This window comes from Amphiprion ocellaris, chromosome 1, assembly GCF_022539595.1.
Source record: "Amphiprion ocellaris isolate individual 3 ecotype Okinawa chromosome 1, ASM2253959v1, whole genome shotgun sequence".
NCBI lineage: Eukaryota > Metazoa > Chordata > Actinopteri > Pomacentridae > Amphiprion > Amphiprion ocellaris.
Genome location: NC_072766.1, coordinates 17,280,548 through 17,308,201, shown reverse-complemented (window position 1 = coordinate 17,308,201; position 27,654 = coordinate 17,280,548). Strand labels below are relative to the sequence as shown.

The 27,654-nt window shown below is 39.6% G+C and overlaps 1 protein-coding gene across 1 annotated transcript in view; it reads left to right on the top strand.

Annotated features, from left to right (window-relative positions):
- Nucleotides 1–27,654, top strand: part of ush2a (Usher syndrome 2A (autosomal recessive, mild)) — a 209,824-nt gene that overhangs the window by 97,930 nt on the left and 84,240 nt on the right. The window contains exons 42-53 of the mRNA XM_055010958.1: nt 442–601; nt 4,159–4,321; nt 4,399–4,546; nt 7,882–8,039; nt 9,351–9,498; nt 11,194–11,349; nt 14,445–14,592; nt 16,230–16,372; nt 23,783–24,495; nt 24,956–25,125; nt 25,219–25,385; nt 25,506–25,594. Of these exons, the coding sequence (XP_054866933.1) occupies nt 442–601; nt 4,159–4,321; nt 4,399–4,546; nt 7,882–8,039; nt 9,351–9,498; nt 11,194–11,349; nt 14,445–14,592; nt 16,230–16,372; nt 23,783–24,495; nt 24,956–25,125; nt 25,219–25,385; nt 25,506–25,594 (2,363 nt within the window). The remainder of the gene's footprint in view (nt 1–441; nt 602–4,158; nt 4,322–4,398; nt 4,547–7,881; nt 8,040–9,350; nt 9,499–11,193; nt 11,350–14,444; nt 14,593–16,229; nt 16,373–23,782; nt 24,496–24,955; nt 25,126–25,218; nt 25,386–25,505; nt 25,595–27,654) is intronic.

Here is a 27,654-nt window from a genome sequence, read left to right as displayed (position 1 = left end):
CAACACATCACACTGGCCAACAATGTACGTGTTACGTGTGTGCCTTTCTAAGTTAATGAAGGCATGAGAGCACATATCATCCATGCTGGGTTAATAATGCAGAGTGTCTGATGTTCACAGTGATTGGAAGGATTATGGACGTAGTAATTATACAGTATGGCAAGAATAGATTGTGTTACAGAGAGTGAGATTGCAACAGTGGGGCAGATGGAGAATAGATTTGAGACCGAAGAAGACACTGAAAGAGAAACAACAGTCAAGAAGCGGCACTAAAAGAAGAGAGGGGTGGACACAGGAGTATTTCTGAAAAAAAAAAGAGACAGCTTAGGGGTTGTAAGAAAACCATGAGTTAGTGTTTCTGTTTTCTGAGCTGTCATTGAGCTTGTCTGAATTTTTATGCATCTCTCTGTTACCTTCTGCGGATGTGTGTTTGTGTTTCAGGTCTGGGCGTGTACTCAACCCATGTCTTTGTGCTGAGTGCATGCACCTCAGTGGGCTGCACCAACAGTTCACAAGTTACAATGCTGACCTCTCAGCTTCCTCCTGGGCCTCTACAAGCTCCAATTCTTACCCTGCTAGACTCTCGGACTGTTTTTGTGGAGTAAGTTCACACTCAGATATGCATTAATACGAGTTGTGCATGTGTCAATACAAATAATTAGAGAACTGTCGTCACCAGTGTCAGGCTGATGTAACATGGAGTGGACTGAGGACACACACATATATACAATACATTTATTGTGGATTCGTGAAGTTGTATGACACAACACGCAGCCATGTATAGCCAAGAAACCTACACCTGACATACAGAAAACAGCTGTATGTCAGGTGTACACATCTAACTGAAATATGGGAAAATGTGAATGTTTAAGCATCACTGGAAAGGTCAGGGTAAAAATAAAAATAAGGCAGCATGTATTATTCCTTTTTATTTGTATCTCGTCATTTTTGTCTGGGAGAGAGAGAGTGAGGGTGAGAGCGAGTCAGTGACCTTCTGCCGTTGTGTTTACCATGCAGAATATTCTTTTGCGCTTGACCTTTCACCTTTAGAGGGAGATGACACAGATGATAGATCTCTGCACTTTTTCCATCGTGTTCATGTTCAAATGTTCTCGTTTTTTGTGTTGATGTGTGTGTAAGTCTTGATGTGTGCATGTAAAAGTCAATCTGCATGAAAGCCAGATGTTTAATGTTCAGTTGCTGTCAGGATAGATGTTAAACTGAATATGTTCCAGAATTATATTTTGTTTCATTGTCACCTGGGACTCATAACAGGAATAAGAGGCCTCTAAATCAACAAACATCAGTGTCACAGAGTAATACTGACAATTTCAAGTGGGAGTGAAGACATTCGGTTAACATGGAAAAATACATCTACAAGTTTGAAGTCAGCAAATGTTTTGTAAAAGAAAAAATGTCTGAGATAACTGTAAAAGAAATTTAAAACAAAAAAATTGAAATGACTTGGTTTAACACAGCATCTAAGTTGTGTGTAGAGCAGGGAAATATGTCATACTTTAAGCATTTAAAATGTTTTTGAACAACATATTCACCAGTGTGTGTGTGTGTGTGTGTGTGTGTGTGTGTGTGTGTGTGTGTGTGTGGGAAGGCCGTGTATTGCCTTGTTAGCACATTGGTAATAGGCAAAGGTTGAGAGATCATACCTGGTCAATACCACTCTATTGTGTCTGTGAGAAAACCTGAGAAAAAGTGTGTAAGAGCAAGAGAGAGAGAGAGAGCGTGAAAAGAGCAGCGAAAAAATGAAAAGACAGATGAAGAGAAAGAGGGAGAGAGATAAATTGTGGGTTTTAAAGGAGAGAATGTAGGGATGAATGTCTAAAAATGTCTAAAAGGAATGAAGATGGAATATGTGAGAGTGAGGGTGAGAGACTGTGAGAAAGGTTGAGGCAGGCTGCAGGATGTGAACAAAACAATATCAGCAGATTTATTCCCTGCCCTCACTGAACACTCCCTGATTCAAACACATTCATGCACAAACAGGCAGACACAGGAATGCACACGTGCACAGTCACAAATACTCGAAAACATGACATGTTCGCGACAGGTCTAGACCTACATTGATAAACTGACACAATCCAAAGTACATTTTGTTGACATTTTCTCAGATTTTATTTAAAATTCAACACTTAAATGTGTTGTACGTAATTCTTTACTGGCATTGATGGAAAACAATGTCTGCACTAGGAAAGACAAAAGTCACAGAAAGTGGGTTTCCTATAATGCAGCTTTCGAACATACTTTATTTCATATACGGTTTTAAAACGTAACATGGCGAGAAAACGCCCGGCTGTTTCGCACTAATTTCAGAACACACTTTTAAAAGCAATGGTTTTCTAAAACCATTACCATGGTGAATTATGATACAGATTATTACAACTCCCCTTTGATTTAGTTTTTCAAAAGTGGACATACATCACACTGCCAATCGACAGCATATAAATCTTATAATAAATGTGATAGATTAGCCACAGTGGCTAATTGTGTGCTAACACACACTCATCAGTCATTCAAAAACTGGCTTTTAATGGGAGGAACCAAGAAAGGAATCCATCACTTTTTACAATGGCCTCCCTCTGCTACCATGCCAGGAGAGCTGGGCTCCTCTCGGGATTTGTAAGAATTGCAGGACAATTTATAAAAAATGGTTTAATGGTCCTTTGTTTATGACTTATTTACTACATAGGTTATTCCCAAAGTCTTAGGAAAATTATCAGATACTCCATCAGATAGTTCCACTGTATCATTGTCCATCAAAACACACTTGTAACTTCGGTTTATTCAAACAATGTTTAGTGCACAACTGTAATTTGCAAAGTTTTGAAAAAATGAAGTAAAAAGCATGCTGTCTGAGGTTGATAGAAATGTAGGACAACTTATCTTTTGATTACATATCTTTCACATTTAATTATTTTATAGCTTGAACATCTGATCAGCAGGCATTAATCGCACCATGTTTAGTACCAGATAGTGGATAGATTGTCGTAGACAGATAATATTAATGTTCAGCACTAATCAAATGGACAAAAACATTTTCCAGGATTTTTATTTGTGAATATTTTGTCATGGATAGTCGGCATGTTTCTGTTTCTAAAACGGTCTCTGGTCTTCTCCCTCTCTCTGCTGGGGATGACCTTCCTGTTCTAAATATAGAAAAGGAGACACCTCTACCTGACAAAGGAAGCTGTGTGTACAGAGTGTGTGTGTCTGTAAGGAACCACAGCTCGGCTTTGTGTTTTCATCTGCTCGCAGATGGAAACGCAGTGATAAAAGCACACACACGTCTGCACACACTGACATGCAGATACACAAAGCGATCTGATGCAGTGATTGGACGATGAGGCTGCCAAAGAAGCCAGCACATACTTACATTTCACTCTTTGTCACAATCTTATTTTAATCTTTCGGTCTTAGTGGGGCCACTGTACTAACCTGTGCATATACCATTAATTTATACACACAATTTTACAAATAATACAATATTTGCCGTTCATAAATAATAAACAATAAGTTGATGTATTTCAAGCAGTCCCTCATTTCAAGACAATGTCTATAATAAGCAGTAACCAACCTTAGAAGTTTTCGCCGTTTGTTGCTTTTTGAATATTTATCATGGTCAATTTAATTAGACTTTTTTGGCAAGAATTTACAACAACAGATGCTTTCATGTCAAAGTGAAGACCGATTTCCACAAAGTAATGTCTGTTAATTAAAAATATAAAGCTGACCATGATCCAGTGTTGAAAAGTAATATGAAGGGAAAACTTCCAAGGTAGGTAAATACTTTTCAGGCACTATAAATAATATTTTAATTATAATATAAGCCACAACTAAATAATAACAGTTTAGTGTCTTAACTATACTGTCCGTGTGCATCACAAATATGTCATTCAAACCACTGTGGCTTGTCTGTGGGTTTTTCCAGAGTCTGAGTGCTATGTTAGAAGGGCTTGAGATTAACAAAACATCTTGCTTGTAATATAAGTTGGTGGTTTTGGTGTCTTCAGGTGAGTGCTAAAGGTTAAATAACATCGGCTTCATATTTAGTCCAAAAATTTAGCAACATTCTGAAGTACAGTAAAGTTGACTCACATCAAATAGTATTCTGCTGGTGAATCAATTTTCTCTCCTCTTTTCCAGGTGGTCACGTCCCTCTCAGACAAATGGCGTTTTCGAGTTTTACTCCATCTTCTTGTCACATGACGGTGCAGAGCCTGTGCTAGCCTATAACAGCTCAGAACTTCTTGAGGACCACACACTCCGCAACCTAACTCCTGGAACAACTTACACCATCACACTGGCTGTGAGTTCTTTACTTCATCTTTTCATTTTAAACGTCACAGTCATCCTTACGTTCATTTGTGTGTGTGTACATCTCAGGCCTGCACAGGAGGTGGGTGTACATTAAGCCCTCCAAGCCAGGCTCAGACTGAAGAGAGCACCCCAGAGAATGTTCCTGCACCGCTGGTCAGCCCTTTGTCCCCACATGCACTCAACGTCAGCTGGACTCCTCCTGACACTCCAAATGGTGAGAGGGAGTACTCTTACTTAAACACAAAAATACACAGCCAGTAACATTCATATATACATGCATTTATCAGTAGTGACATTCAGTATAATGTGAGATTTGAAGTAAAAATGTACAAACACAAACAAGCTGTCAGTCATCCATCCAGTGTTTTTTTAAATAATTGTTTTTTAATGACAGTTTGTTAGCTAAAGTAAATTGATTTGAAACCAAGGACAAATAAAACATTTAGAAGAAAAGCAGCAATATCATGATGAAGATAACAGCATGTGACATTTGCTGACCTGTAAAACTGAATACAGTGTGTTCATACTTACAGTAATCCAGTCTTTGACAGGACTCAAAGATATGAAGACCTGTACTGTACATGGTTCAAGGATGCTGTCCATGTTACTGTGAAACAGGACAGCATTTCCCTTTGTGTGAAGAGAATCAGATGAGTCCATAAGAGACACAGATAAAACAGGTAGAGGAAAAGAGGGAAACAGAAATAGGAACCAAAAGGAGAGGGCAGAAAGGACTCAGAAGACAGAGACAGGGTGAGAGAACAAACAATTTGAGATGGAGACTAACAGCAACCAGGAGTGAGAGGGCAGTGCTTCACCGAGCTCCTTTAAGTGGATGAAAAGTGCTCCCTTTTGACTGAAGAGAGAACTGCAGGCTGGAAGCACAGAGACTCACAGTGACTTCCTTTCTCTCTCAGTTTTCTCTGTTCTTCTTACGTTCTTTATCTAATTTAGTTGCACCCATTTAAAATCTGTTACACAGAACTCAACCAATGTGTTTGTCATATCTATTGGTTGTTCATTTGGAATCCATTTGTTGACAGGAGATTAAGACATTGAAACTTGTCAAAAGACGCGTTTCCAACACAGTGCAGCATAACTACACAAAATGCTGTGAGATTTCATTTAGAAAATTGCAAAAGTGATCCACAATCAATTGGTATGCTTCTGTCTGTATTACTGGTAATACATCAACGTTTTCAAAGACTTATAATCTTCCTTTCACCTTGTTTTAAAGTCCACATCTGTTTCAGTCAGACATATACTGTATTTAATAAATCTGAGCTCAGAGAAAACATTTTGAAAATATCTTCAAAAGAAATGAAACATGGGACAGCCCCATATTTTAAGGATTAAGATATGACTTCTACTTCCGCGGATTGAGCTGGTTGAGGACCTTGGATGCACTTCTTTCACCTTCAGTCTCTGCTTCTATCTGCTCTTTATGTGTTCTTGTTTATTATTTCACAGGTAATGTGCATTAATCAGCATCACAGTAAATGTACCAGTGTAAGCCAAAAGGCTGTCAGTAGTAAAAGCAAAAAATTACCCTAAAAATATTTTTACAAGGGAAACAAAGCATATTATTATGAAATTTGTATCCTTACATAGCACATACATTGGGAAAAAATGTTCTTTTATGTCTTAGTAAAACTATTAATGGTAAAATTGTGTACTTTTTGCAACAAAAATACTAACATGAATTATCGAGGACTATATGAACAAATAGTGTATCTCATGAAACCAAATTAATTAAGTGATGAAAACCATCTGAGGATTTCCCACACCATTTCACAGTCTCCAACATACAACGCACTGTCACATATTATCAAATGTTACTGTCATGCTCGTTAAAGTATGTGTAATTCCATAATGTGTGTGTGTGTGTGTGTGTGACGTGAATCGTGTGTTTTACGCTTAATGCCACATGAGTGCATTTTGCACCATAAACCCTGTGATGTGTGTGCATATTAGCCTGGATAAATTACTTAAAGCTTTTCTCATCTGATGACAGAAATTTATAACAAGGGAGACACTTAATCATGATTACCCGATTATCTCATGCTTAAAAAGCTTTAATTTTTGCTTTAAAAGGAAGAAGAGCTCAGTGGCTTTTTTTTTCCATTGACTCCTTTTTTTTTATAAATGGATGGCAACAATGATGATAGTGATGGTGATGGTTTCCAGAGGAGTGAGATCCTGCGTTATTTTTCTCTCTCTCTCGTCCTCTCTCTCTCTCTCCCCCTTCTCCCCAATTCCGCAGGGATTTGTGGGGGATAATCCTCTCGGGGATTAGGTCGGGGCAACACGCAGACAAAGAGGGGAAATAAGCCTGTTATGCATTCGCTGCTTCATTTCCCAACCTGTCTTTATTACAGCCTATACTGATATGGGCTTATACACACACACAATCACATACAGATGTCCGCACACATATACACACACTCTCACACGCATGTGATTGGCCACATTAAGAGCTTCCCAGATGTAGCTTGCGTCCGTGGGGTTTTTGTGTCTTCATTTCCCTGATAGGTGTGTATATCTGTATTGAGCAATAATAAAACCCACACATGATTAAAGCAGAATAGACTCTTAGTTCTTAGCACTGATCTTTTGAGCCCCCTGTATGCATTTTTATTAAGGAAAAGCACATTCGTCACCGTACTGTTTCATTTTTTTATTAGGTGGATGTAATGTAATGTAATTATTGTGCTGGTGTATGTGTGTGTGCATGTATGTGTGAGCTCCCATCTAAATGTGCATGTATCTTGGTGCATATGTGTGCGTCTGTGGTATGTGCACCTATTTGCACCCTCATTTGTGTCTTTGTGTGTGTGTGCATGTTCACTCTAGTACTACTGTCCTTCTCAGGGCCTTTATCCTCCTAACGCCTATGGTTACATTTGTCATTTCTGTGCTGTTTTCATCATTGAACTACTCTAGGACACACTGACTGGCAGGTCTGGAGCCCCTAAGTCAGTTTTCATTTGCATTGTAATCCAAGTGACCCAGACCGCATCCCAGCGTAGAAAAGCTCATTTTGTGATTATCTGGACACATTCCTTTCCTATATGAGTGACCAATGCAAACAGATTGTAAATAGCATCAGAAAAAAGAGTATTTGGAGATCTTCTAAAAATGATGCGAAAAAGAATGTGGCACATTTTCAGACCAAGACACAAAACAGATTGATCGTGATCCCCGTACGTCACGTTCAAATAACAAACTTAGAAAAAAGCTAATGAATGATCAGAAAATGTGGACATCCTCAACAGCTATATGATTTTTTTTGTTGTTGTTGTTGTTTTATAGTTTGGCTTTACAGTCAGACTTTTAAAGAGGTGGATCAGGGCAGGGAGTACAGGCAATCTATACAAAGTAAATTATGTACAATAAACTTATTTTATAAAATTAAACGCTAAAGCGGAGGAAAGCTCCAGTTTTTAGAAGCCTGCAAGACGTTCTTTGCCATTAAACTGTCTGCTTCAATCATTTTTGTTTTTCTCCTGTATATCATGCATGTCATAATCAGATGTGTTCTCTTGACAGGCATTATAACCAGCTATGGTCTTTGGCTGGATGGCGTTCTCATTTTAAACTCCAGTTCCTCTCAGAGGTTTTTCGTGGTGGAGGGACTCTCTCCATGGAGCCGACACATTCTCAGGCTTCAGGCCTGTACAGCACAGGGCTGTGGCAAAGGACCAATGGTCAGTGAATCGCGTACTTCTAGACATGCACAGCTGCAGAATATTGCAAGATACCTTGTCATTGCAGTGTTTGTAATACTAACCCAAAATTGCCTTTTAAATGTATATAAACTAAAACTTTCTTTATGCTCTCAGAGCTTGTGCTACAGTGTTTTTTCTCTGTGATCTATAGTTGCTACCAAATGCATATATTCCATAAAACTCTGTTGTTCTTCAAACCAAAATCTGATCATTAGAGCAGCAAAAACTGCATAAAGTTCTCTATTGCGTGAATCATGTCACATCATTTGTTGAAATAAAGCTGCTAAAACAGCAAAATAGATATTTTCATGAAGCAAATTATTGTTGTAACTAACACACATTAACGGTGGCACATGTGGAAGAGTCGCCTCAGACATGTACAAAGTGTATACGTATTGTGTGTGCGTGTCTGTGTGTGCGTGTGTGTCACTGGGTGTCATAAAGGTGATCGATTTTCTCGGCTCAATAACGAGGGTTGGCGTGGCGACAGTGACATTTGGTAGGAAATGCCACTCCATGCTCCACGACGTCTCTGACGACAGGCCATATTTTGGGGCATTTTTCCAATACAGACGCCATGTTTAGTCAAACACTCGGAGAACAGCTGACACAGCAGAACAGGAGGAGAGGAGGGTGGTTTAGGTGAGCGGGGTAAAACAGGATGAAGAAGAAAAGAGGAAGAGATGACAGGATGGGTGGGAAAAGGAGAAGAAAGGAATCAGGGAAGGAGGGAATTTAGGGATAAAAGCAAAATGATGAGGATAGAGTAAATGGTCAGAGCAAAGTGAGAGATGAGGTGGAAGGGATGCAAAGGGCAGCAGAGGAGAGGAGGACAGGAGAGCGAAACAGGAAGAAATGAGACGGAAGAAGATTGCAATGGTGGAAAGAGAAGTAGATGTGAATAGACTGAGAGAAAACATGAAAGGAATGTAGCAGGAGAGGGAGTGAAAGAGAAGGAATGAAAGGAAGAGAATAAACTACAGGCAGAGATAATGCTGTGTTGAACAGTTTCATTTTAAACTGTTACATTTTAACATCATAAGTAACCCACTCAGTGAAATATAGCACTATTATGATGACCCTTTTCACAGAGAGGCAGATTACATTATATGTTTTTATATTTCACATAGAGCGGATGGATGGATGAATGTGAGTGGAACTGTAGTAAAAAAAAAAAGAAAAAAAAGGATAAAATACTGTAGTTTGTTTGTGCTTGTGCTCCATGTCTGTTCTTCTGGGCATGTGAACATAAGTGTGTTTGTGTGTTTTTTCTTAAATTTTTTAAATCAGGTGGAGATGCGCACATTAGAAATGGTCCCAGAAGGCCCCATACTGCTGGAGCTGACCAATCAGAGCTCTAGATCACTCCGAGCCCGCTGGACAGCCCCTCCTAGACCAAATGGGAACCTCAGCTACACACTGTACTGCAAAAGCAAAGGTACAGCCATTCTCACCACACCGCAAGAACATAAAACCTTAACATACATGCACAGCAGCACACATAAATAAATACATACTTGCTAAATATACACGTTTCACGTACTTACTAGACAAAAAATACATAGAATACCATGTACTGCTTTATTTATTTGTTTATTTTTAACATCATTTATAAAACATTTGTCCACCGAGCTGAAAAAATCTGTCATAAAATGTAAAGACAACTTAATTTGCCAAATATTCCTTTGCTGTAGTTTCCAGTGTTTTGAATGTGCTCAAAGCCCATCACAGAACCACTGTAGCTCTGTGAATAAAACACACAGGAATGGGTGCCCAGATAGCTCAGCTGACTGAGCAGGCAACCCATAAACAGAGGCTATAGTCCCCGACGTGGCCTGGGTTCGATTCCAGCTTACGGACCTTTACTGCAGGTCTTCCCCCCATTCTTCTCCCTACTTGTCTGTCTGCTTCTAGCAACCTATCGAATAAAGCCAACAAAAAGGCCCAAAAAAAATACACAGGAATAGATTTGAAACATACAAACAGTGCTTTGCGTGCATGACAATGGCGACTGGCAAATTCATCATACTGTTATAATGCAGAATTTAATGCTGCTTTCCTGTGCACACAATTAATTATTATAATTATTACCAGTTTTAACAACAAGTAGGTTTTTTGGCAAAAAAGTTTTTTTTTTAATGAGTAGAACCAGGTATTATGGATAGAGATGGAAACATAAGTACAAGCACACACACGAAGTCAGTCTCCTCACCAGAAAAGCAAACTTACACTGAAAGTCAGGCATGAAATGCACAGCTTAAAGAAGAAGTAATCAAACCAGAGTGATAAAGAAAAGACTTTCTTTTATATTGTCAGGGACTTGAGAGCAAAAATGATGTAGGAGTGTAGAGCAAAACAGAAGATGGAAGGAAGAACAAAGATGAGTAGCACTGAAACAATATTGTATAGAGAAAGGGGAGATGAGACGCCCATATTACCATAGATGTATTAGAAAGGATTGCAAGTATAAACAACGTAAGACATGAAGAACAACAAAATCATGGAGAGGACCAACAAAGAACAGAACAGAAGAACTGGACATGGAAAGAGAAGAGGAAGAAGGAATTTGAACACGCACACTCACACACACTCATTGTTTAACTTCAGCATATTCACCAAGTCTCTCCATCACACACAGTCAGAGACTTTGATCTGCACCTCACAGAGGAACCGACAGATGAAAATGAGTGTAGAGAAGGATAGAAGAGGTCTGGAAGAAAAAGAGAGATGGTGTTTCGCTCTAGTTACCCATAACTCATTGTTTCTTTGATAAAAACTGCCTTCATCAGTTCACACAGAACTGGCGTGTGTTTGTGTATGTGCGTCTATCTAAATATATTGGATAGGCTTACATAGTGTAATTTTCTGATCCTTTTTCTTTGACTATCCTTGCATAACCTCAATATGGAGACCTCTCTCTTTTGATCACTCTTAGTTAATATCAAGCTGTATTTCTCTCTCATTAACTCTTTCTTTCGCCCTTTTCTGCTACATATGTAGAGAGAGACTTATAGACATGTAGAAATGTTCTTTGAAAATAATCTGTGCGAAACATGACCGTTTTCCTCGTCACTGAATATATATACTCTGTGCTTGACCTAAGACCTTACCTGTCTTTGTCTCTGTCTCTTAGATGGTGAAGGTGTGTTGGATGGAAGTACAGCAGCAGGTATCTGGTTGTCTGTGGCTGACCTGCAGCCATACACTAACTACAGCTTCTGGATCAGAGGGTGTAACACACAGGGTTGTGTTGAGAGTCTTCCCCTCAGTGTTACTACACCCCCAGCAGGTACTCACACTGATACAGTAAAGGTTTTCCTACCATCACAGGTGTATACCTTGCAGATTAAAAAATTTAACACAACTGTCTTACAGATGATTAGGTAAGTAATCATGCTACTCCTTAACCTTTTCCACATTTGTTGCAATTAAGTGGTGCTTTTGTGTAACTTCATGCTTTAATTGTGACTAAATTATTATGATCTCAAACTTTGCTGGATAGCACCGGAGAAATGGAGTGGTTTCAGAACATATACAATCCAGACTCTAATGCAGTATTTCTGCAGTCAGATGTCGGAAAAAAGTTCTTTGACCTCGCATTTATCATACAGTCAGTGTAAACAATTAAGAAAGAAAACATTATGTGAAATTGCTTTACTGTGCTAGACTAAGCCAACAGTAAATGAATATTATTTATCACACTGTAGATTCCATATAACATTATTAGAATGTATATTTTAAACTCTCAGGTGGATGTAAAATCATGGGTGATGTTTTTGTGCAGTTTTTAACAGCCCTGCCATTCTTTTATTGAATGACTAAATCCTGAGTCACATCTCCTAGAAACAGGAGTTTGCCTCCTTAGAAGAAGAAGAAGAAGAAGGATAATATTATGGCCTCCATTATAATAAGGAATGTGTAAATTGTGTATTTTCTAAATTAAATGGCTGTAATAGTAGGTTTATTTGTAACTCTACACACAAAGCATGAACTATGGCAACATTTTTATCTCGTGCCTCTGATTTTAGTTGTTATTCTTGTGAACTGGAAAGGTTTGTTTTTAGAACTTGCTTAGCAAAAGAAAAAAATAAACTATTAGTCACACAAGCAGTGGCAAACACACACACAAGCACACACACACATCATTGACTTAACGGTCTGAACACATATTTCTGATTTACACAACCTGTGTGTGTGTTTGAGTGTGTGTGTGTGTGTGTGTGTGTGTGTGTGTGTGTGTGTGTGTGCGTGTTTGTAATTGTGTAGAATAGAGACTGATTGTGCATACTGATAAATGTCAAAGCTGATCAGAGCAGTCTGGAAATAATGGTAACTAAGCAGTAACACACACATCTATAAACACACATTTCATCACTTTAGCTCATGTTACCAAGTGCTGAATACATGCACCTTCGTACACGCCACACCCATGTCTTAGTCAGAGAACAACAAAAGACAGACTTAGGAAAGTTCTGCTGTTCAAGTTCAAAACAAAGGCATAAGAAAGTATAAATTTTAAATACCAGACGTTTCCTCTCTTTCTATCTCTCTTTCTACCTCTGTGCCTCTGGCATCTCTTTAGACTTCTTTAAGGCAAACTGTCTTGATGCGTCCTTGTTCTGTGAAAGAACAGAGAGAAGATAGCGGAGCAAGAGACAGAAGAGCAGAGCAGGAGGAGAGCAGAGAGAGAGAAGTGAACATAAAAGTGCATAGTTTAAAACGATTAGTGACACCTCTGATATTGTACCTGCTAACACAGCATGAGAGAGACACAGGCTCACCGACAGTGTGTGTCTTTGTGATGTATGTGTTTTGTGTGTGCATGTCTGTGTGTGTGTGTGTGTGTGTGTGTGTGTGTCTCAGAGACAGACACATACACACTCTCGGGCAATGACCCTTCTGCTGATCTGCAACTGAGTCTTCACTGAAATGTAGAATGTCGGGATGGGGATCAGAGAATTTTGTGAATTAACATTCAACTGTAGATTTGTCTTACTGATCCAGTAATTCATCAAATTCTTCTCTAGCTGTAAAAGCATGTATGCTCAGGAGAACATCATAAATTAAACCAAATTTGCAATCATTAAGCTTGCAAAACAGCACCAATGCTACTAGTTATGGAGTGACTGGTGGTACAATAGATATGAAACAAATATAAACAAACTGAACTTCATATCCTTAAATGCTGAATTACGCCAACACATAGCTGAGTCTTGCTCTTGAGCTCTTTGTTATCGTTCTGTTAGATAGATCGCTAAGACATAGGGCGATAGAGGAGAAAACTGGACCTAAAAATTATGACAATACTGCAAACACAGTCACAGGTGGGCCTTAAAAATGATCAAAGACTGGCTGACACATGCACACACTGACATTGTGAGTCTTTACTTAAAAATAGACCTCTCCTCTCGTCCTGTTTTTAAAATGTTTGTGTTTCTGTGTGTGTATTAGGATAATGATTGTATCTTAGCATGGTTGGCGAACCAACGCTAGTGTTATGAGTGGTCTGGGGCTTTTACTCACATACTGTGTGTGTGTGTGTGTGTGTGTCTGTGTACGGTGTCATTGTAAGCCATCTTTAGGATAAGATGTCTTCGGCAATCAGTCATGTTGTAGTGGAACAAGAGCAATGTTTGATTGAAGGGTCACTTTATACATCAGAGGGCCTGCTCTCATTTCACACAGTCAACACTGTGGTCACTCTGATTTTCTCCTTGTGTTTGTTGTCCTTTCTCTGCCTCTCTCAGTCTGCTTTTTTTTTCACATCTTCTCGGTTTCTGTTGAGAGGTCTGATATCATCCTGAATTAGATGTTTTTTACTGATTTTCAAACACTAACACTATACTCTTTTGCTCAGCTGCAAAAGAGGCACACTTTTGAGAGACTAGGGGTTATAACACTGTATGTGTGTGCGTGCATGTGTGGGTGTGAAAGAGAAAGACATCGTGGTTGTGCATCAGTGCATCTGGTGGCTTTTTGTGGCGCCCTCACCCTCCTTTACAAAGAGTATTTTTTTCTTTTGCCATGCTTTTTCCTCTTTTGTTCTTCCCTTGTCGCTCTTCACTGCCGTCTCCTCTTTTTTCAATATTCCCATTTTTATATCCTCTTTTCATCTTTTTATCCTAAACAGAGTCATTGCTTAGAGTGGGATACTGGTGCCATTACTTCAGGAGACAACTGATCAATTGAATTAATAATGTCAATATGGAATCAATAGACTTTTAGAATTGTAATTTATTGTTTTTTTTTATTTCCTTCTGACTGTCTTGTCTTTTCATAATCCACTCCTCCATCTCTTTCTCGCCACCTCTCTTTTTTTATACCTGTTGTTTTTTGGTTTTTTTTGTCTGTCCATCTGCTCTCACCATCTTACTCTCTTCTTAGCCCCAGATGGTTTGTCTCCTCCAACTCTGATCCATGCAACTAATACCAGTCTGAATGTATCCTGGTCTGCCCCTGCCAACTCCAACGCACCAGGCCCACTTTACTACAGCCTGCAAATGAGGACATCCCCACAGAGGCCTGTCATAAGGTGAAAGAGAGCATGAAACACCCAGACACAGCACATAAAGAAGTGCACAAGTTTGAAGACAGTCCACAACATGTGAAAGTTGTCTGAGAGAGACAGACGTGTGATAACAAATGGCAATCAGGGAATGGCAGACACATACAACCCTCTCAGATACATATCATATGCATTTCTACCTAAAAATGTGAATGCTCACATATGCATACACATGTACATACAAAGGAGCACATTATACAGCACAGCTGAATATGTCACATCAATATGACAGACCATCAGAAAAACAGAGAGGGAATGAACCAGGGAGACGGGGGGTAGAGTCAAAAAGACAAAAAATCAAAGACAGGGAAGAGGGAGAGCGAGACATAGAGAAAATGTGATAGAATAAAAAGAGAGAGAGGGTGTGCATCTGATATGTATTCATTACATGCTTCCTGACAACAAATTGCAATTTAATCCAAGAAGAGGAGGCTCTCATTCTGTGGTAATAAATAAATGACTAGCTACATGTATTATATATCAGACAGCCATGCCCTCCTCCTCCTCTGCTATGGAAATCTCATTGTTCCCTGATTTATTCATTCATTCATCCCTTCTATCCATCTGATGCTAAATGGTCAACGGTCCCTCATTTATGACAATATTCTTTTACTTTGTCCCAGATTCCTTTGTATGGTTATATGATATGGGATCAGGTACGACATGGGAATAGGATAAAAAGCTGTGAAATGTTTTTTACATATTACAAAGATGGTCACTGTTTAGTAACGATATGGAACTTGCCTTGTGATATTTTTATTGCTTCACACTTAAAATGCATTTAGAAGGGGCATTTTAAAATACATCAACACAGAAGGGTTACAACAGGTTGTTTTCTCAAAGTAACACCAAGACTTTACATTAAAAAATATATAAAGCACAGTAGTCTTACCAGTTTCTGTACATAAACTGTTCGGTACAACTGTTCTGTGTAGGTAACCTTTTCTCACTGAACTCTAAGTACACACTTTGTGGCTGATCTTAGACATCTTTATTTTCTCTTTTGTCACTGCACGTACACTAAAAGAGGCTGAATGCGCAAAAAAAGTGGTCAGTTTATTGTATCAGCAGAGAGTAAAGATCTGCTTTGTATGAAAATGTAGTGCAACAAAAAATCTGCAGTTAAGCAAATGTTGTAATCACTTTGTACCATGTAGACATTGCATCAGTAAACCACAGAAGCAGCTTCTGCATAAAACACACTCTGCAGAGCTGTCCAGTGCTGAATCTCCATGAGTAGTCATTAAAGAGCAAAACAAGAGATGATGGATGAAGTTGGAAGAGGCAGCATTTGGTCAATGGTGGAAATTAAGACGCTGTTAAATGTTAATGTTAAAAATCACGGCTCACACAAATCCTATTCACAGAAAACGTGGTTGTACTAACTACATTTTCAGATCTGCTTATTGGTCTGCAATGCTGCATGTGAAGTCTTGTAACATGCTGATTAATATACACTTAAACACGCACACTGGCAAAGGCTACATCGGCATTTTTTGAATATATATTTGATACTCCTCTTCAGCCACCTCTTAAGAGCATATTCAATTTTGACTATATCCACATATATGTTAGTAAATGTGTTTGTGTCTCTTCAATCGTAGGCTTATGGAAAATGCAACAGACACCTTTTCCTATTCTGTAGAGGGATTGTCACCATACACACAGTACCTGTTTAGAGTGGTGGTTTCACACACACACGGACAAACAGCCGGTCCCTGGGCAACCCTACGCACTGCAGAGGATAGTAAGTACACACTCTTACACACTCATACGCACAAGTACTACACTTTACATACTTGTTGCTCCCAGATGCATGCATCAACACACACAGCTCCATGGCACACAGACAATGCAAAAACAGCAAGAGAAATGCTATTAGCAAATGAAAACATAGCAATTGTACCAGTGGCAGCCATAAATAAGAAGTTGTTGGGTCAGAATATGCTGCTGCTCAGTAGGTTACGTGATGGCAGTGGTTGCTAGTGGTGGTTTTTCATCCTGCTCATGTCAGCAGCCCTGCCAAATTTTGCAAGCTGACTGGCTGGGGGCAGGCTGGTGGTTTCTAGTTGTCATTTTGCCACTGCTAAATCAAAGTTAAGCTCAAGGAGTTCAATAGATCTAAACAATAGACACACAATAAACATATGGCCTGTGACGTGAAAAACACAGCCTTTGCCCAGTTTTCTTTTATTGAAAGTGCCTGAGGTTTTATTTTCTGAAGGTGTATTGATTTCTTGCTGTTAGTGGAGGTGGTCAGTGCGATCAAGACAATACTAATGAGAGACAGAACATATAAAACTGAAGAAGGTGGTGGAAACATTGGCACAAGCAGGGCTGGGTGAAGCACACTGTCAGGGTGAGATTTGCATACTGTAAGGTGTGTGTCTGTGTGTGAGTGACCTAGCCGGTGTCATTGTGGGCTAATTGCTGTAATAGAATCATATTAGCCACTGGAACAGCCTCCTCAGTGCAAAGTTATAAATTAATTAGTACCACGCTATTATCACATACATTATCATTAAGCAGCTGAGATTTGCATACATTGATACACGCGCATGTACACACACGGAAATGTGTACAAAATATGTACTCATGTATGTGCGGTGTATGTATACATACACATTCACATCAATACAAGTGCAGTTACTCACATACTGATGCATGCACACACCCAGTCAGACACACAATTGCAGACGTTTAGGATGCATTAAATTATGGCCCTGTGCTTTTCTCATTGCTATGCAGAATTGAATTCCCTCTAGCAAACACACACATACTGACACATGTACTCACACACACTCTGAAATGCAGTGAGCTTTTGTTACACTTTTTTTTCCAACTCAGCAAGTGTAGATAACATGGACAGTCCTTGTGTTTCTGTTTGTGTGTACACTTGTGTTAATGTGAACGTGAAAACATGTATGAATCTCCTTTTTCTGTCATGTGCTTGTTTGTGAACTGTAATAATTTTGTCCGGTTGGTCAGCGTGCCTGATCTTTCAACCCTCCATCCCCCATGTCTGCATCTCCCAGGCACATACACACTTTGAGAACGTGTGTCATACATACATGTATCCTTATTATCAACCTCCATAATGCTCATAAAAAATAACATACAAGCATGCGGTCTTTGCAGATGTGCAACACACGTCGGTGGGCTGCTTCTGAACCCCACAGAAGTCAAGCAATCATCGATATAATATTAATTATGTCTTGTTTCATTAATTCCTTCACTTACTTCAGCACAGAGCAAAAATATAATGCAGGATTCCTCTATTCATATCAGGATGAGGGTCGTTTTTACAGATTTATTCCTGTTTAAAGCTTCTTTGTGTCCCACTACCATCAAATAATTACTGTTATTGTCACATTTTGCAGTTGAATCTTCACATCTACATTGTTTAAACGCAAAAATGTGTATTTTAAGTATGCATTAAATTCATTTACCATAAAAATAGAGTAAATGATAGTTAAGGAAGTTTGTAATGAAAAGGGATTTAAACCTATGATGGGAGAAAGCTAAGTGCAGCCAGATTGGATTTTCCTAACACTGATGTGTAATTTGTCACTGTAAACCATCTCCTTGTCATCTTGGCAGTGAGAGGAAAGGCTACATTCCCCTCCTAATCTCCTCTGATACACTAGAAAAAATGACAGCCTTTTGCATTACATTTGGTATGATTCAGTGTGTAGTAAGGCTAATAGTACGGGGTGCATTTCTGTTGTCTTACTGTTTGTGAAATTGGTATGTGCAGTTTTGACTCTCTGAAATGCCGCAACGTAACTACACCTAAACTCTCACAGACAGTCATACACATGTTCAAGTGACATACATACATTGGATCTTAACATTCTTGCTCATCATTTGCAGTCCTTTGAGTTTTATCCCTTTTGAAAGAGATCCTTATAGCTTGATCTGCAAGTGTGAGCTCTAATGTGGCAAGGTTTCAATTCTGCCTCTGTATGCTGACATAGATCAGTATTAACAATAGGTATCTTAGTGTATATTTTATTTTCATTTTATCCATATTTTCTGTATTTTATCTTTCCATCTCTGTTTCTTGAACCTATTTTCTTTAATCTTTCTTCTTTTCTCATAGGCTACTTTTTTCTTTCTCCAACTCTGTCTTTCTGTCTTTTTGGTTTTGAGCACAGAATTGCTTTCACTTCTTATGAGAGTAAGGAAAAAATAAGATAAGAAACGGAGTGGAAAAAGTGAAGAGAGAAAAATGGCGAGAGAAAAAGGTAAAATGAGGAACTGAGGAAAGAGAGGAAGAGAAGAAAAGGAAAGGGCTAATGACAGAACAGAGAACGAGAGAGACCCACGCTTCCTCCTTTCCTTTTTATCATTCCATTAAAGTTTTATATCCATCTTTTTAATGTAATTTGGTCCCTATGAATTCCTGCCGCTGCAGAACAGACAGACGGCTCCTGTGAACATAAACTCTAGCTGTGTTGGACAGCTCCCTTTCCTCTGTCTACTCCCATGTTCACACCAGCTAAGTGATCTAAGAGAGTATGTGTGTGTGTGTGTGTGTGTGTGTGTGTGTTCTGTGAGAGGTGTGCGTGTGTGTGTTATACAGTGTTACGGAGAGTATGAATAAAGCTCCATTTGGACAAAATGATCTTAACCAAGCAGTCTTAGAAAGTAAAAGAGTGTCTGTGTGTGTGTGTGTGTGAGAGAGAGAGAGACAGAGCGAGAACATTAAACACTGGAACATTAAAAAAAAACACTGTTTTACAAAATTGAACTTAAAGCAAAAACTCTAAAGGGAGAAAAAAGCAACAGAAATGAGGTCAGAGGTAATGACAGCACACAAAGAATCCATGCTATTTAATTAATGACTTACTGCATTTATAAAATATTACCCTACCTTCTTTCTCCTGTATTTTGGTCAGTTAGCATTCCCAAGAAAATACTGAAGTAGTGTGAGCACAGTCCAGTTTTTATTTTACATATTAAGAGATAATCAATGTATAAATGCATGTTTATTGCCTGTACTTGGTTTTACATGCAGCTTTTTGATTAACAGCTGGATAGATTTTGTAATATTTTTAGGATATTTTAGAAGGGTAATTTTCCTACTGATTTGAATAATTTCACGTTTTCACAACACGTTTCCACATTTTAGTTTGAAAATCTTTAAGTAATACATCAGAAGGTTTTAGAAGGTTACCTGAAATTAAATAAATCACTCAAAATCATCAGTGTCTGAAAAGGGTATGGAAGTTTTGAATGATTGACATTTCAAAAGTATTATGATGGTCTTAGTTACTTAAAGGCTAATGCACATCTCATATAGTGGTGATGTTATGGTTACAAATCAAGGCTCATGACCTTGGTCATGCATCATCCTCTTTGTCGCTGCCTCTTCATTGAATTCTAAAGTAGCAATGACGTTAAATAATCTGCAGAAAAAGTAAAGATATGAAATGCAATGTAAATTCTCACCGTATTGCTTGTCACGTTTTGACACCATGTCGTAAGCATCTTGATAACAGTAAAGCTCAGCGTTTGTCCTCATTATGACTCCTAGGAGCCTCGACTCACCTTCAAAAGCCCATTCACCCACATACACACATGCCCACAAACACTCACAAGCACACACAGGACCCTGTGCAAGGCTAAAAATAATACCCTTCCTCTTTTTTCACATGGATACACACAGATATACACACTTAAATATACACAAACTGACCATTAGCTACACATATATGCACAAACATACACAAGAAGGTACATAACATGGGTACACCCACAAATACACATGCATACACACACACACACACACACACACACACACACACACACACACCCTCCTTCCTCACTTCCTCCCCCTCTCCAAGCCCTTGTCAGTTGATTGTGTTATTACTATGCTAACCAAATCCTTATAAATGTGATTTAAGGCTTGGCGGCCCTGCACTCCTGTTTTAGCCTTCTGCTACTGTGTTTTACTGGAGAGAGGAGGAGTAGGGGTGGGAGGTATGGGGGGAGGGAAGGGGAAAGGCACGGGGAATGAAATGAAGAGATTGGAGGAAGGGTAGGAGTGACTGGGAAGCAGTTGGGAAAAGGGAGGATGTGAGATAGAACGACAGAAGAGGTGAGCAGGATGGAGAGAAAAAGAGAGATAAGGAGTCAAGAAACCAGAGAGAAGTGTTGCCACGCATTCCCTCAACACTCGTTCCCTCCTATCCTGTGAGCAGTAAAGCATCAGTTAAAAAAAAAAAATGGAAAAAAGCATCACCTGCATCTTAAATGAAAATTTCAATTGAAAAACTTAACAGCCCTTCAAATTGCAGAATTTTACACGCGCCAGTAAAGCCTAAATAACACTCAACACTTAGAGGGACGAGAGGGGGGATGGAGAGGAGGGGAGGAGAGCAGGAACAAGGGAGGTATGGGGGTGACAAAGGGGTTATTTTGGTTCGTTGATGGGGACTTGATCAAGGTGACTGGATTGTGATTTGTGGTGAAATTATATGCAATTTAGGACTTTCTATTTAACTCTGTGCATCTTTAGCCTGTTTCTTTGCTTGTCTGTTGTTGGAGCAGACAGACGTCTTAACCAGACGGGACAAAGGACAACAGGCAAGGATGTAATCAAATAGACCGACGGATGCAGATTGTCTAATTAGACATTCAACAAACAAATAGGTAGACACCCCATCCCTCCGCAAAGACGAGCAAGCTTGCAGCGAGGCACGCCGACATGCACATAGGCAGACAGGGAGAAGGGCTCCTTGGTTATTCGTGGGCTTCAGTGGACCTTTGGTGGTAATTGAATCAGTGTGAGTGCTGAGTAGAGCTAGCATAAAAACCTGTTAACCCAAAAGGTCAACTTTCTGCATTGTTTATTTAGCAGGGAGACCAGAGAGAGAAGGAACGAGCGAGAGAGAGAGACAGAAGGAGAGAGAGACCCTGACACATAGCACAAATGGGGGATAGAAGGGAAGAAAATGAGAGAGATGGAGGGAAAGAGGGAGGAGAGGGAAGGAAGTGGTCAGAGAAAGGAAGAGAGAAAAGGAGGAGACAAACAGACCGAAGGAGAGATGGAGTTGTTGGTTGAACCATTTGTGATCTGTAAAATCAGCCAAGCTTTACATCACATTTTTATACTGTTGTTTATTTGTGTGGGAGATAGAAGTGTGTATGTGTGTGTGTGTGTGTGTGTGTGTGTGTGTGTGTGTGTGTGTGTGTGTGTGTGTGTGTGTGTGTGTGTGTGTGTGTGTGAGTGGTACTTATGACATGCATTTGTCTATATCTAACATTGCGGACCTTCTTCAAAATTCATTAGCATAAAGAACTGCAGAAAATGTTCAACTTTTTAAAACGTTTTTTTCCAGCTTTGTTCGAAACATCTAATCGAATAGCAGCAATCACAAGGTCACAATTTGCTTGCGCTCGATTTTTGAATGTACCAGAAAACTCAGTCTCTGGCTTTTTAAAACATGAAAGACAAAAAAGGTATCATAAAATCTGAATATCATGAAATCCAAATAAAGAAGGAGGCAAAACATTTGAAGTGTGATAAGTATGATACTAAAAGATATTTTAGAGCTTTAGCAGACTTGGGATCGAGGGCCAGTCACTGGATGTTAGCTGGCATCTTGCTCTGTGGGAAGCAAGGCCTATCAGTTAATAGATAGTGTGCAAAATGCAACCATACTGTACTTACACAGCTGTTGTCTCATGCTGATATACACATATACATGCTTGCACACTTTATCTATCATACAGTCATGCACGCATACTCTCAGCCGCTCATCTTCCTTTCACTCTCTGTCTTTCTGTCTCTCCCTTACACACACACATACACACCGCCATCTGGGAAAGCCGTTAGCGGTTAGCGGTAGCACTTAGCGACGCAGCACGCTCCCTCAGTCCGCTCAGTCACCTTGATCTGCTTGCCCTTCACACAGCACCATTACTGTTATACTGCATCGCTGTGGGTATGGGCATGTGAGTTAGAGTGTGCGGTAGGAAGCGTATGTGTCTATGTGTATGGACATGCATCTGTGTGTGTGTGTCCATTATAGGGCAGTACAGTGGGATGTAAATGCTGGGGGGGGGGGAGGCATTGCCTTCAAATGAGCTACCGTGAAGTGAAATATCCCTCAACTAGTCTTGTGTAGGTTCTTATCCATGCATGGACATGTGCAAGTCATGTGACTGTGAGTTTGCCTGTGGCCCTCTGATGTCGATCTCTGCCTGCATATTTTTAATAGGATCAGTTTGCATTTTGGATGTCTAAATTTAAGGCAGTAGCATGCATTGAGTGAACATAAATACACCGTGAATGTATTTGAATACATTCAAATAATACTGAAAGTTGTTCTTAATTTTCAGTTTTTCACATAAAAGTAGGGATCAAACTTAAGTTCCCCAAAGTTAAAGTAGCACATTCTCTAACTTCATGGCGCGGGTTTGTTATTTGTCCCTCCTCGTACCATGGTCAGTAGGCACTGTTGACTGGGAGAACCCTAAAAGTCTTGCTTTTTTGAAGATGCTACTACTGAGTTATCTGGCTGTAATGATTTGGCTCATGTCAAAGATGCTCAAGACTGTACATTTTCCAATTTCTCCAGGATCCAACATGCTGACCACAAGAACTGACACTTACATCCAGTATTACCCTTTGACATACATTGCTGTTACGAGATAATCAACATGGTTTGCTTCATCTGTCAATGGTCATAATGTTTTGACGCGTATATTATTTATCCCTTTTTGCAATTGCTAAAATTATAGGTCATATGAGTGTGTTTCCATGAATATCTATGTCATTTGTTTGTGTCAGCACAAAGTTGAGCCAGATTGTTCCTCGCAGTCCAGTCTGGCCGGCACTTCAACCTGCTGAAAGATGCAGACTCACATTCAAACAGTCACAAGTGCCACAAAATCCATAAACACAGCCTCAGTTTGCTCAGGGGGAGAAATTGAAACAGAAAGAGAATTTCCATGTTAATCCCTTGGATTGGATTGCAAAATCACTCTTTGTCCTTCTGATGTCATTCCTGATGTTACTAGTCAAATAATTCTTGAGAACAAATCCCTCCTCCTTGCTTTTCTCTTTTCTCTCACTCTTTTATAAGCTCTACTGTGTTTTTCTTTTCCTTTCCTTGTATCTTCATCTGTCTTCTTCCTCTTTCTGCAGGTCCAGGACCAGTAAACCCTCCAGCTGTATCAGGACTTCATTCTCGAAGTGTATCAGTTACCTGGGTTCCTCCCACACAGCTAAATGGCATTATCACAAATTATATCCTCTGTCTACACCCCAGCTCTGTCACTTCTTTCGATTATAAACCCAGCTCAGTCTCTAGCACTAACTTGAACCTCAAACCAAGCTTAGGCCCTGACCTAAACTTGCTGCCCAGCACAGAGGGTGTATATCTCAATTCAGGTCATAACTTCAGGCCAACATCCAAGCTTACTACCCCTCAAGGCTCAAGCTACATCTCCATGTCTTCTAACCACACAGGCACTAATAGTGACTCAAGTGCAATTCAAGATACTTCACACAAATTGCTCTCTAACCATTCCCTCATCTTGAGGCCTGGTACTGCAGAAGACAACCAAAATGAGTCCACTAATGTGAGCAATGTAAGCCAAGGCCTCAGTTCCATCTTATTCCACCCTACTGAACCCAGTAGCACCAGTGGAAGTCCCAGCCTCTCACTGTCAAACCCAGAGTACAGTGCAATCAGCTACAATACTGAACATTTTATAAAACAAGACCCAATCCTCAGCCCCACCGGCACCTCTAATAGTGCAACTTCAAGATCAACGCCTCTAACAGTCACTGTTCCAGGGAATACCACAAGCTACACTTTCCTTGATTTACTTCCCCACCAGACCTACAGCCTACAGGTACTATATGTTAACGTACTGGAAGACTCTAACTTTATGATAGCAGTATGGTGGAGTACAGTACTCTGTTACATAGTGCAAAAGATTTAACTCAGTATTGTAATCTAAAATAAAAATGTAAATACAAATGATATGTTTTCCTATGGTTTAATGACAAATATGAGAGCAATTTATTTTTGGCAACTGAATGTCTATCTCTGGTTTCAATCACAGATCAGACTTTTTTCCAAATGTTGCCAAAGTTAGTTATTTTCCTACTGTTTTCATGTTAATATCTATCGTAACATGGCAACTGGTGGTGCCAGAATTATGACACCGAAATGACAGAATAAATTGCTATTTAGGTGTTCTCATACATTGCCTGATTTTTGCTGAGTAAAGAACGCTTCTAACCTTGATAATACTACAAAGACCTATCACATCATGGTGTTTCAAAAGTTCTCTCCACGCCAACATCTAGGTGGAAGCATGCACCAGTGTGGGTTGTTCAGTGTCTGGGAGGTCTCAGTATTTTCGTACCCTGCCAGCTCCCCCTGAAGGGATCCCTGCACCTCACCTTTACTCTGACACTCCCACCTCTGTTCTCTTATCCTGGGGTGCACCAGAGTGGAGCAATGGACCACTGGAACGGTGAGAGACAGCTGCATACACTTCAATCCACTTGTGATGTTACATTCTGTACATAAATATCTGTGTTGACACAATATCCTGTATTGTCTGTAGGTGGTTGATTGAGCGTAGAGTTGCTGGGACCAAACAAGTCTCCACGGTGGGCCAACTCCTGCCAGATCCTCCCCCACTTTCTTTCCTGGACTCTTCATCAGCTCTCAGTCCCTGGACGAGCTACCAGTACCGACTTGTACTCCATAATCAGGCTGGCAACACTACGGGTAAGGCAGAAATAACAAACTTAACTAAACTTAAATTTAATTTAGCCAAAGTATGTTTAGTGCTGGATTCAAAATATAACAAATAAAGATCTTTATTTGCATGTTGTTACATACTTGCAGGGCCCTGGGTCAGTATTACCACTAGACCTTCTAGACCAGCTGGTCTCAGCCCACCAACAGTGAGAATCTTGGGACCAGAGTCACTTCAAGTAAGTTCATTAGTTTTTTTAAATGACCCCCTCCAGTGAAAATCAACTTTTTATTCCCTTATTACCATGTTGATTTTGTGTTTTTGTATACCATGACAAGAGCAAAATAAGCAGTCAACACCATGGCTGAACATTTCCACTTTGAAACAGCAGTGTACTGAGGACAGTCTTAAAAAAACAAAAAATCAGACAACCTTGGCTTTAAAGTAAAAGACCTAAGAACCCAATCACATAAATTAAAAGGGAGGTGCTTTCTGTGTCATTATTCTTCTTCAAAATTGGTATTCACTTTGAACATGTATGACTGAATTATTTCAATATTGCAACTTGCCATTGAGTGACATAGTGTAGTTTTACACTGTTTTAGCAGTCATAGGTGAGCAGGTGTGCAGTGGGAAGGGGTAAATCAAGAAAAAGACAAGGACATCATAAATCTGTATGTTCTACAGTAGGAAACGATATAGAATTCCATCGAATTCATTTTAGGGCGGGAAGGAATTATTTTAATGGCAAAAACCATCTGAAGATACAGCTTTGATGCACTGAGGAGAGTTTTTAGGGGTTTAATCTATGACTGGCAAAGGACTTCAAATGGCTTGTCACAGGTTCACTACAACGAAAAACCACTTGGATCTATTATGAGCATGAGACATCTAAAATATAGCTGAAGCACACAATTCTTTTCCAAATCAGGCATGATGCTACTGATACGCAATTTTGAACATGTAACTCATAATGCATTCAAGTAATAGACCCTGTCAGAATTAAAGATTGAGGTTTTAGAGTTCATAAAATTTTTATGTTTTTAAAGACAAAAACCAAAAAAAACACCCAATTCAACTTCATTGAGAATCTCTTCAGTCTCTCTGGGTTTGACGGAGTAGAAAAGACAAAGCAATGTCACACGGATTCTTCTGTCTTTCCCTTTTTGGATTTAATGAGAAAGAAAAACATTCAACTCAAGGTCCCCTTCAGAAATGGGAGGGGCTGTGACCCTGTCTAAGGCAGCTTCCTTCCTGTCGGCCATTTTGAAGGAGGGACCAGAGTTAAATTCCACCACTGGCTAATCTCACATCAAGGCCTATCAATGAAAGCCCCTGAAACAATATTGTATGCATGCACACACACAGAGATGCGCACACACTTGCACTCACAGCCCTGCACTAATGCTAACTGCAGAAAAATGCTAATGCCTGTCATCATTTCAGAACCGCCCCTGTCATCTCTGCAGCAGCACAGCTTTAGGGGTCATAGGTCCAAGAAGGAAAACGTTCCTTCCTGGTTGTTGCTAATTGGACAGACAGGCAGGCCGCTTCCTGGTTACCAATTGACCTTGACAACACAGAGGAGGATTTTGAGCATCTCCTTTCATTCGCTAAATGGTTTATTTTCTTTTCCTTCCTTCATTGTATATAACGTCTACTTCATGGAGAACAACTGTCTCCTAACCATCACACATCAGTTCCTCTTAACCATTATCTTCGTTATGTTTTAAATTTACTGGTTTTGCAAGTTTTTCTTTGAAGTGGTGATAGAGTGGGCAGAATCAAGGCATAGATAAAGTCTTGTCAGTGACTCCTTTTCTAATATTAAAGTCACATTTCTGTCATTTACAGGCGTCATCAGTGTCAGCGGAATACTTTGTGCAATAAAACTACATAAGGTCATAAATACATGTAAGGGGTTTTCCTGGTACATACACAGCTGTTATGCTGCATATACTCTGTCAGCGGAAATGGTTGAGACCGGTAACTTTAACAGGTGTAAGTTACACATCTGGCCAAATCCTACAAATCTCAACTTCTCATAATGGGTTTCCTCTTCAGTCTGACGTTTGATTTGAACATTAACCAAAGCTCTTCATCTGCATCTGAATGATCCTATGCAGCACTGCTGGCACATGACTGGCTGAATGGATAATTGCATGAATAAGCTGGTGTGTAGGTGTTTCTCATAAAGTGCTGAATGTGTCTGTATATTCTCTTCTTTGTTAGTGTGTTCCTCATGGCTAGAAGTTCATAGTTTCCCATCCTTGCATCAATCATTGCTAAGATAATTTT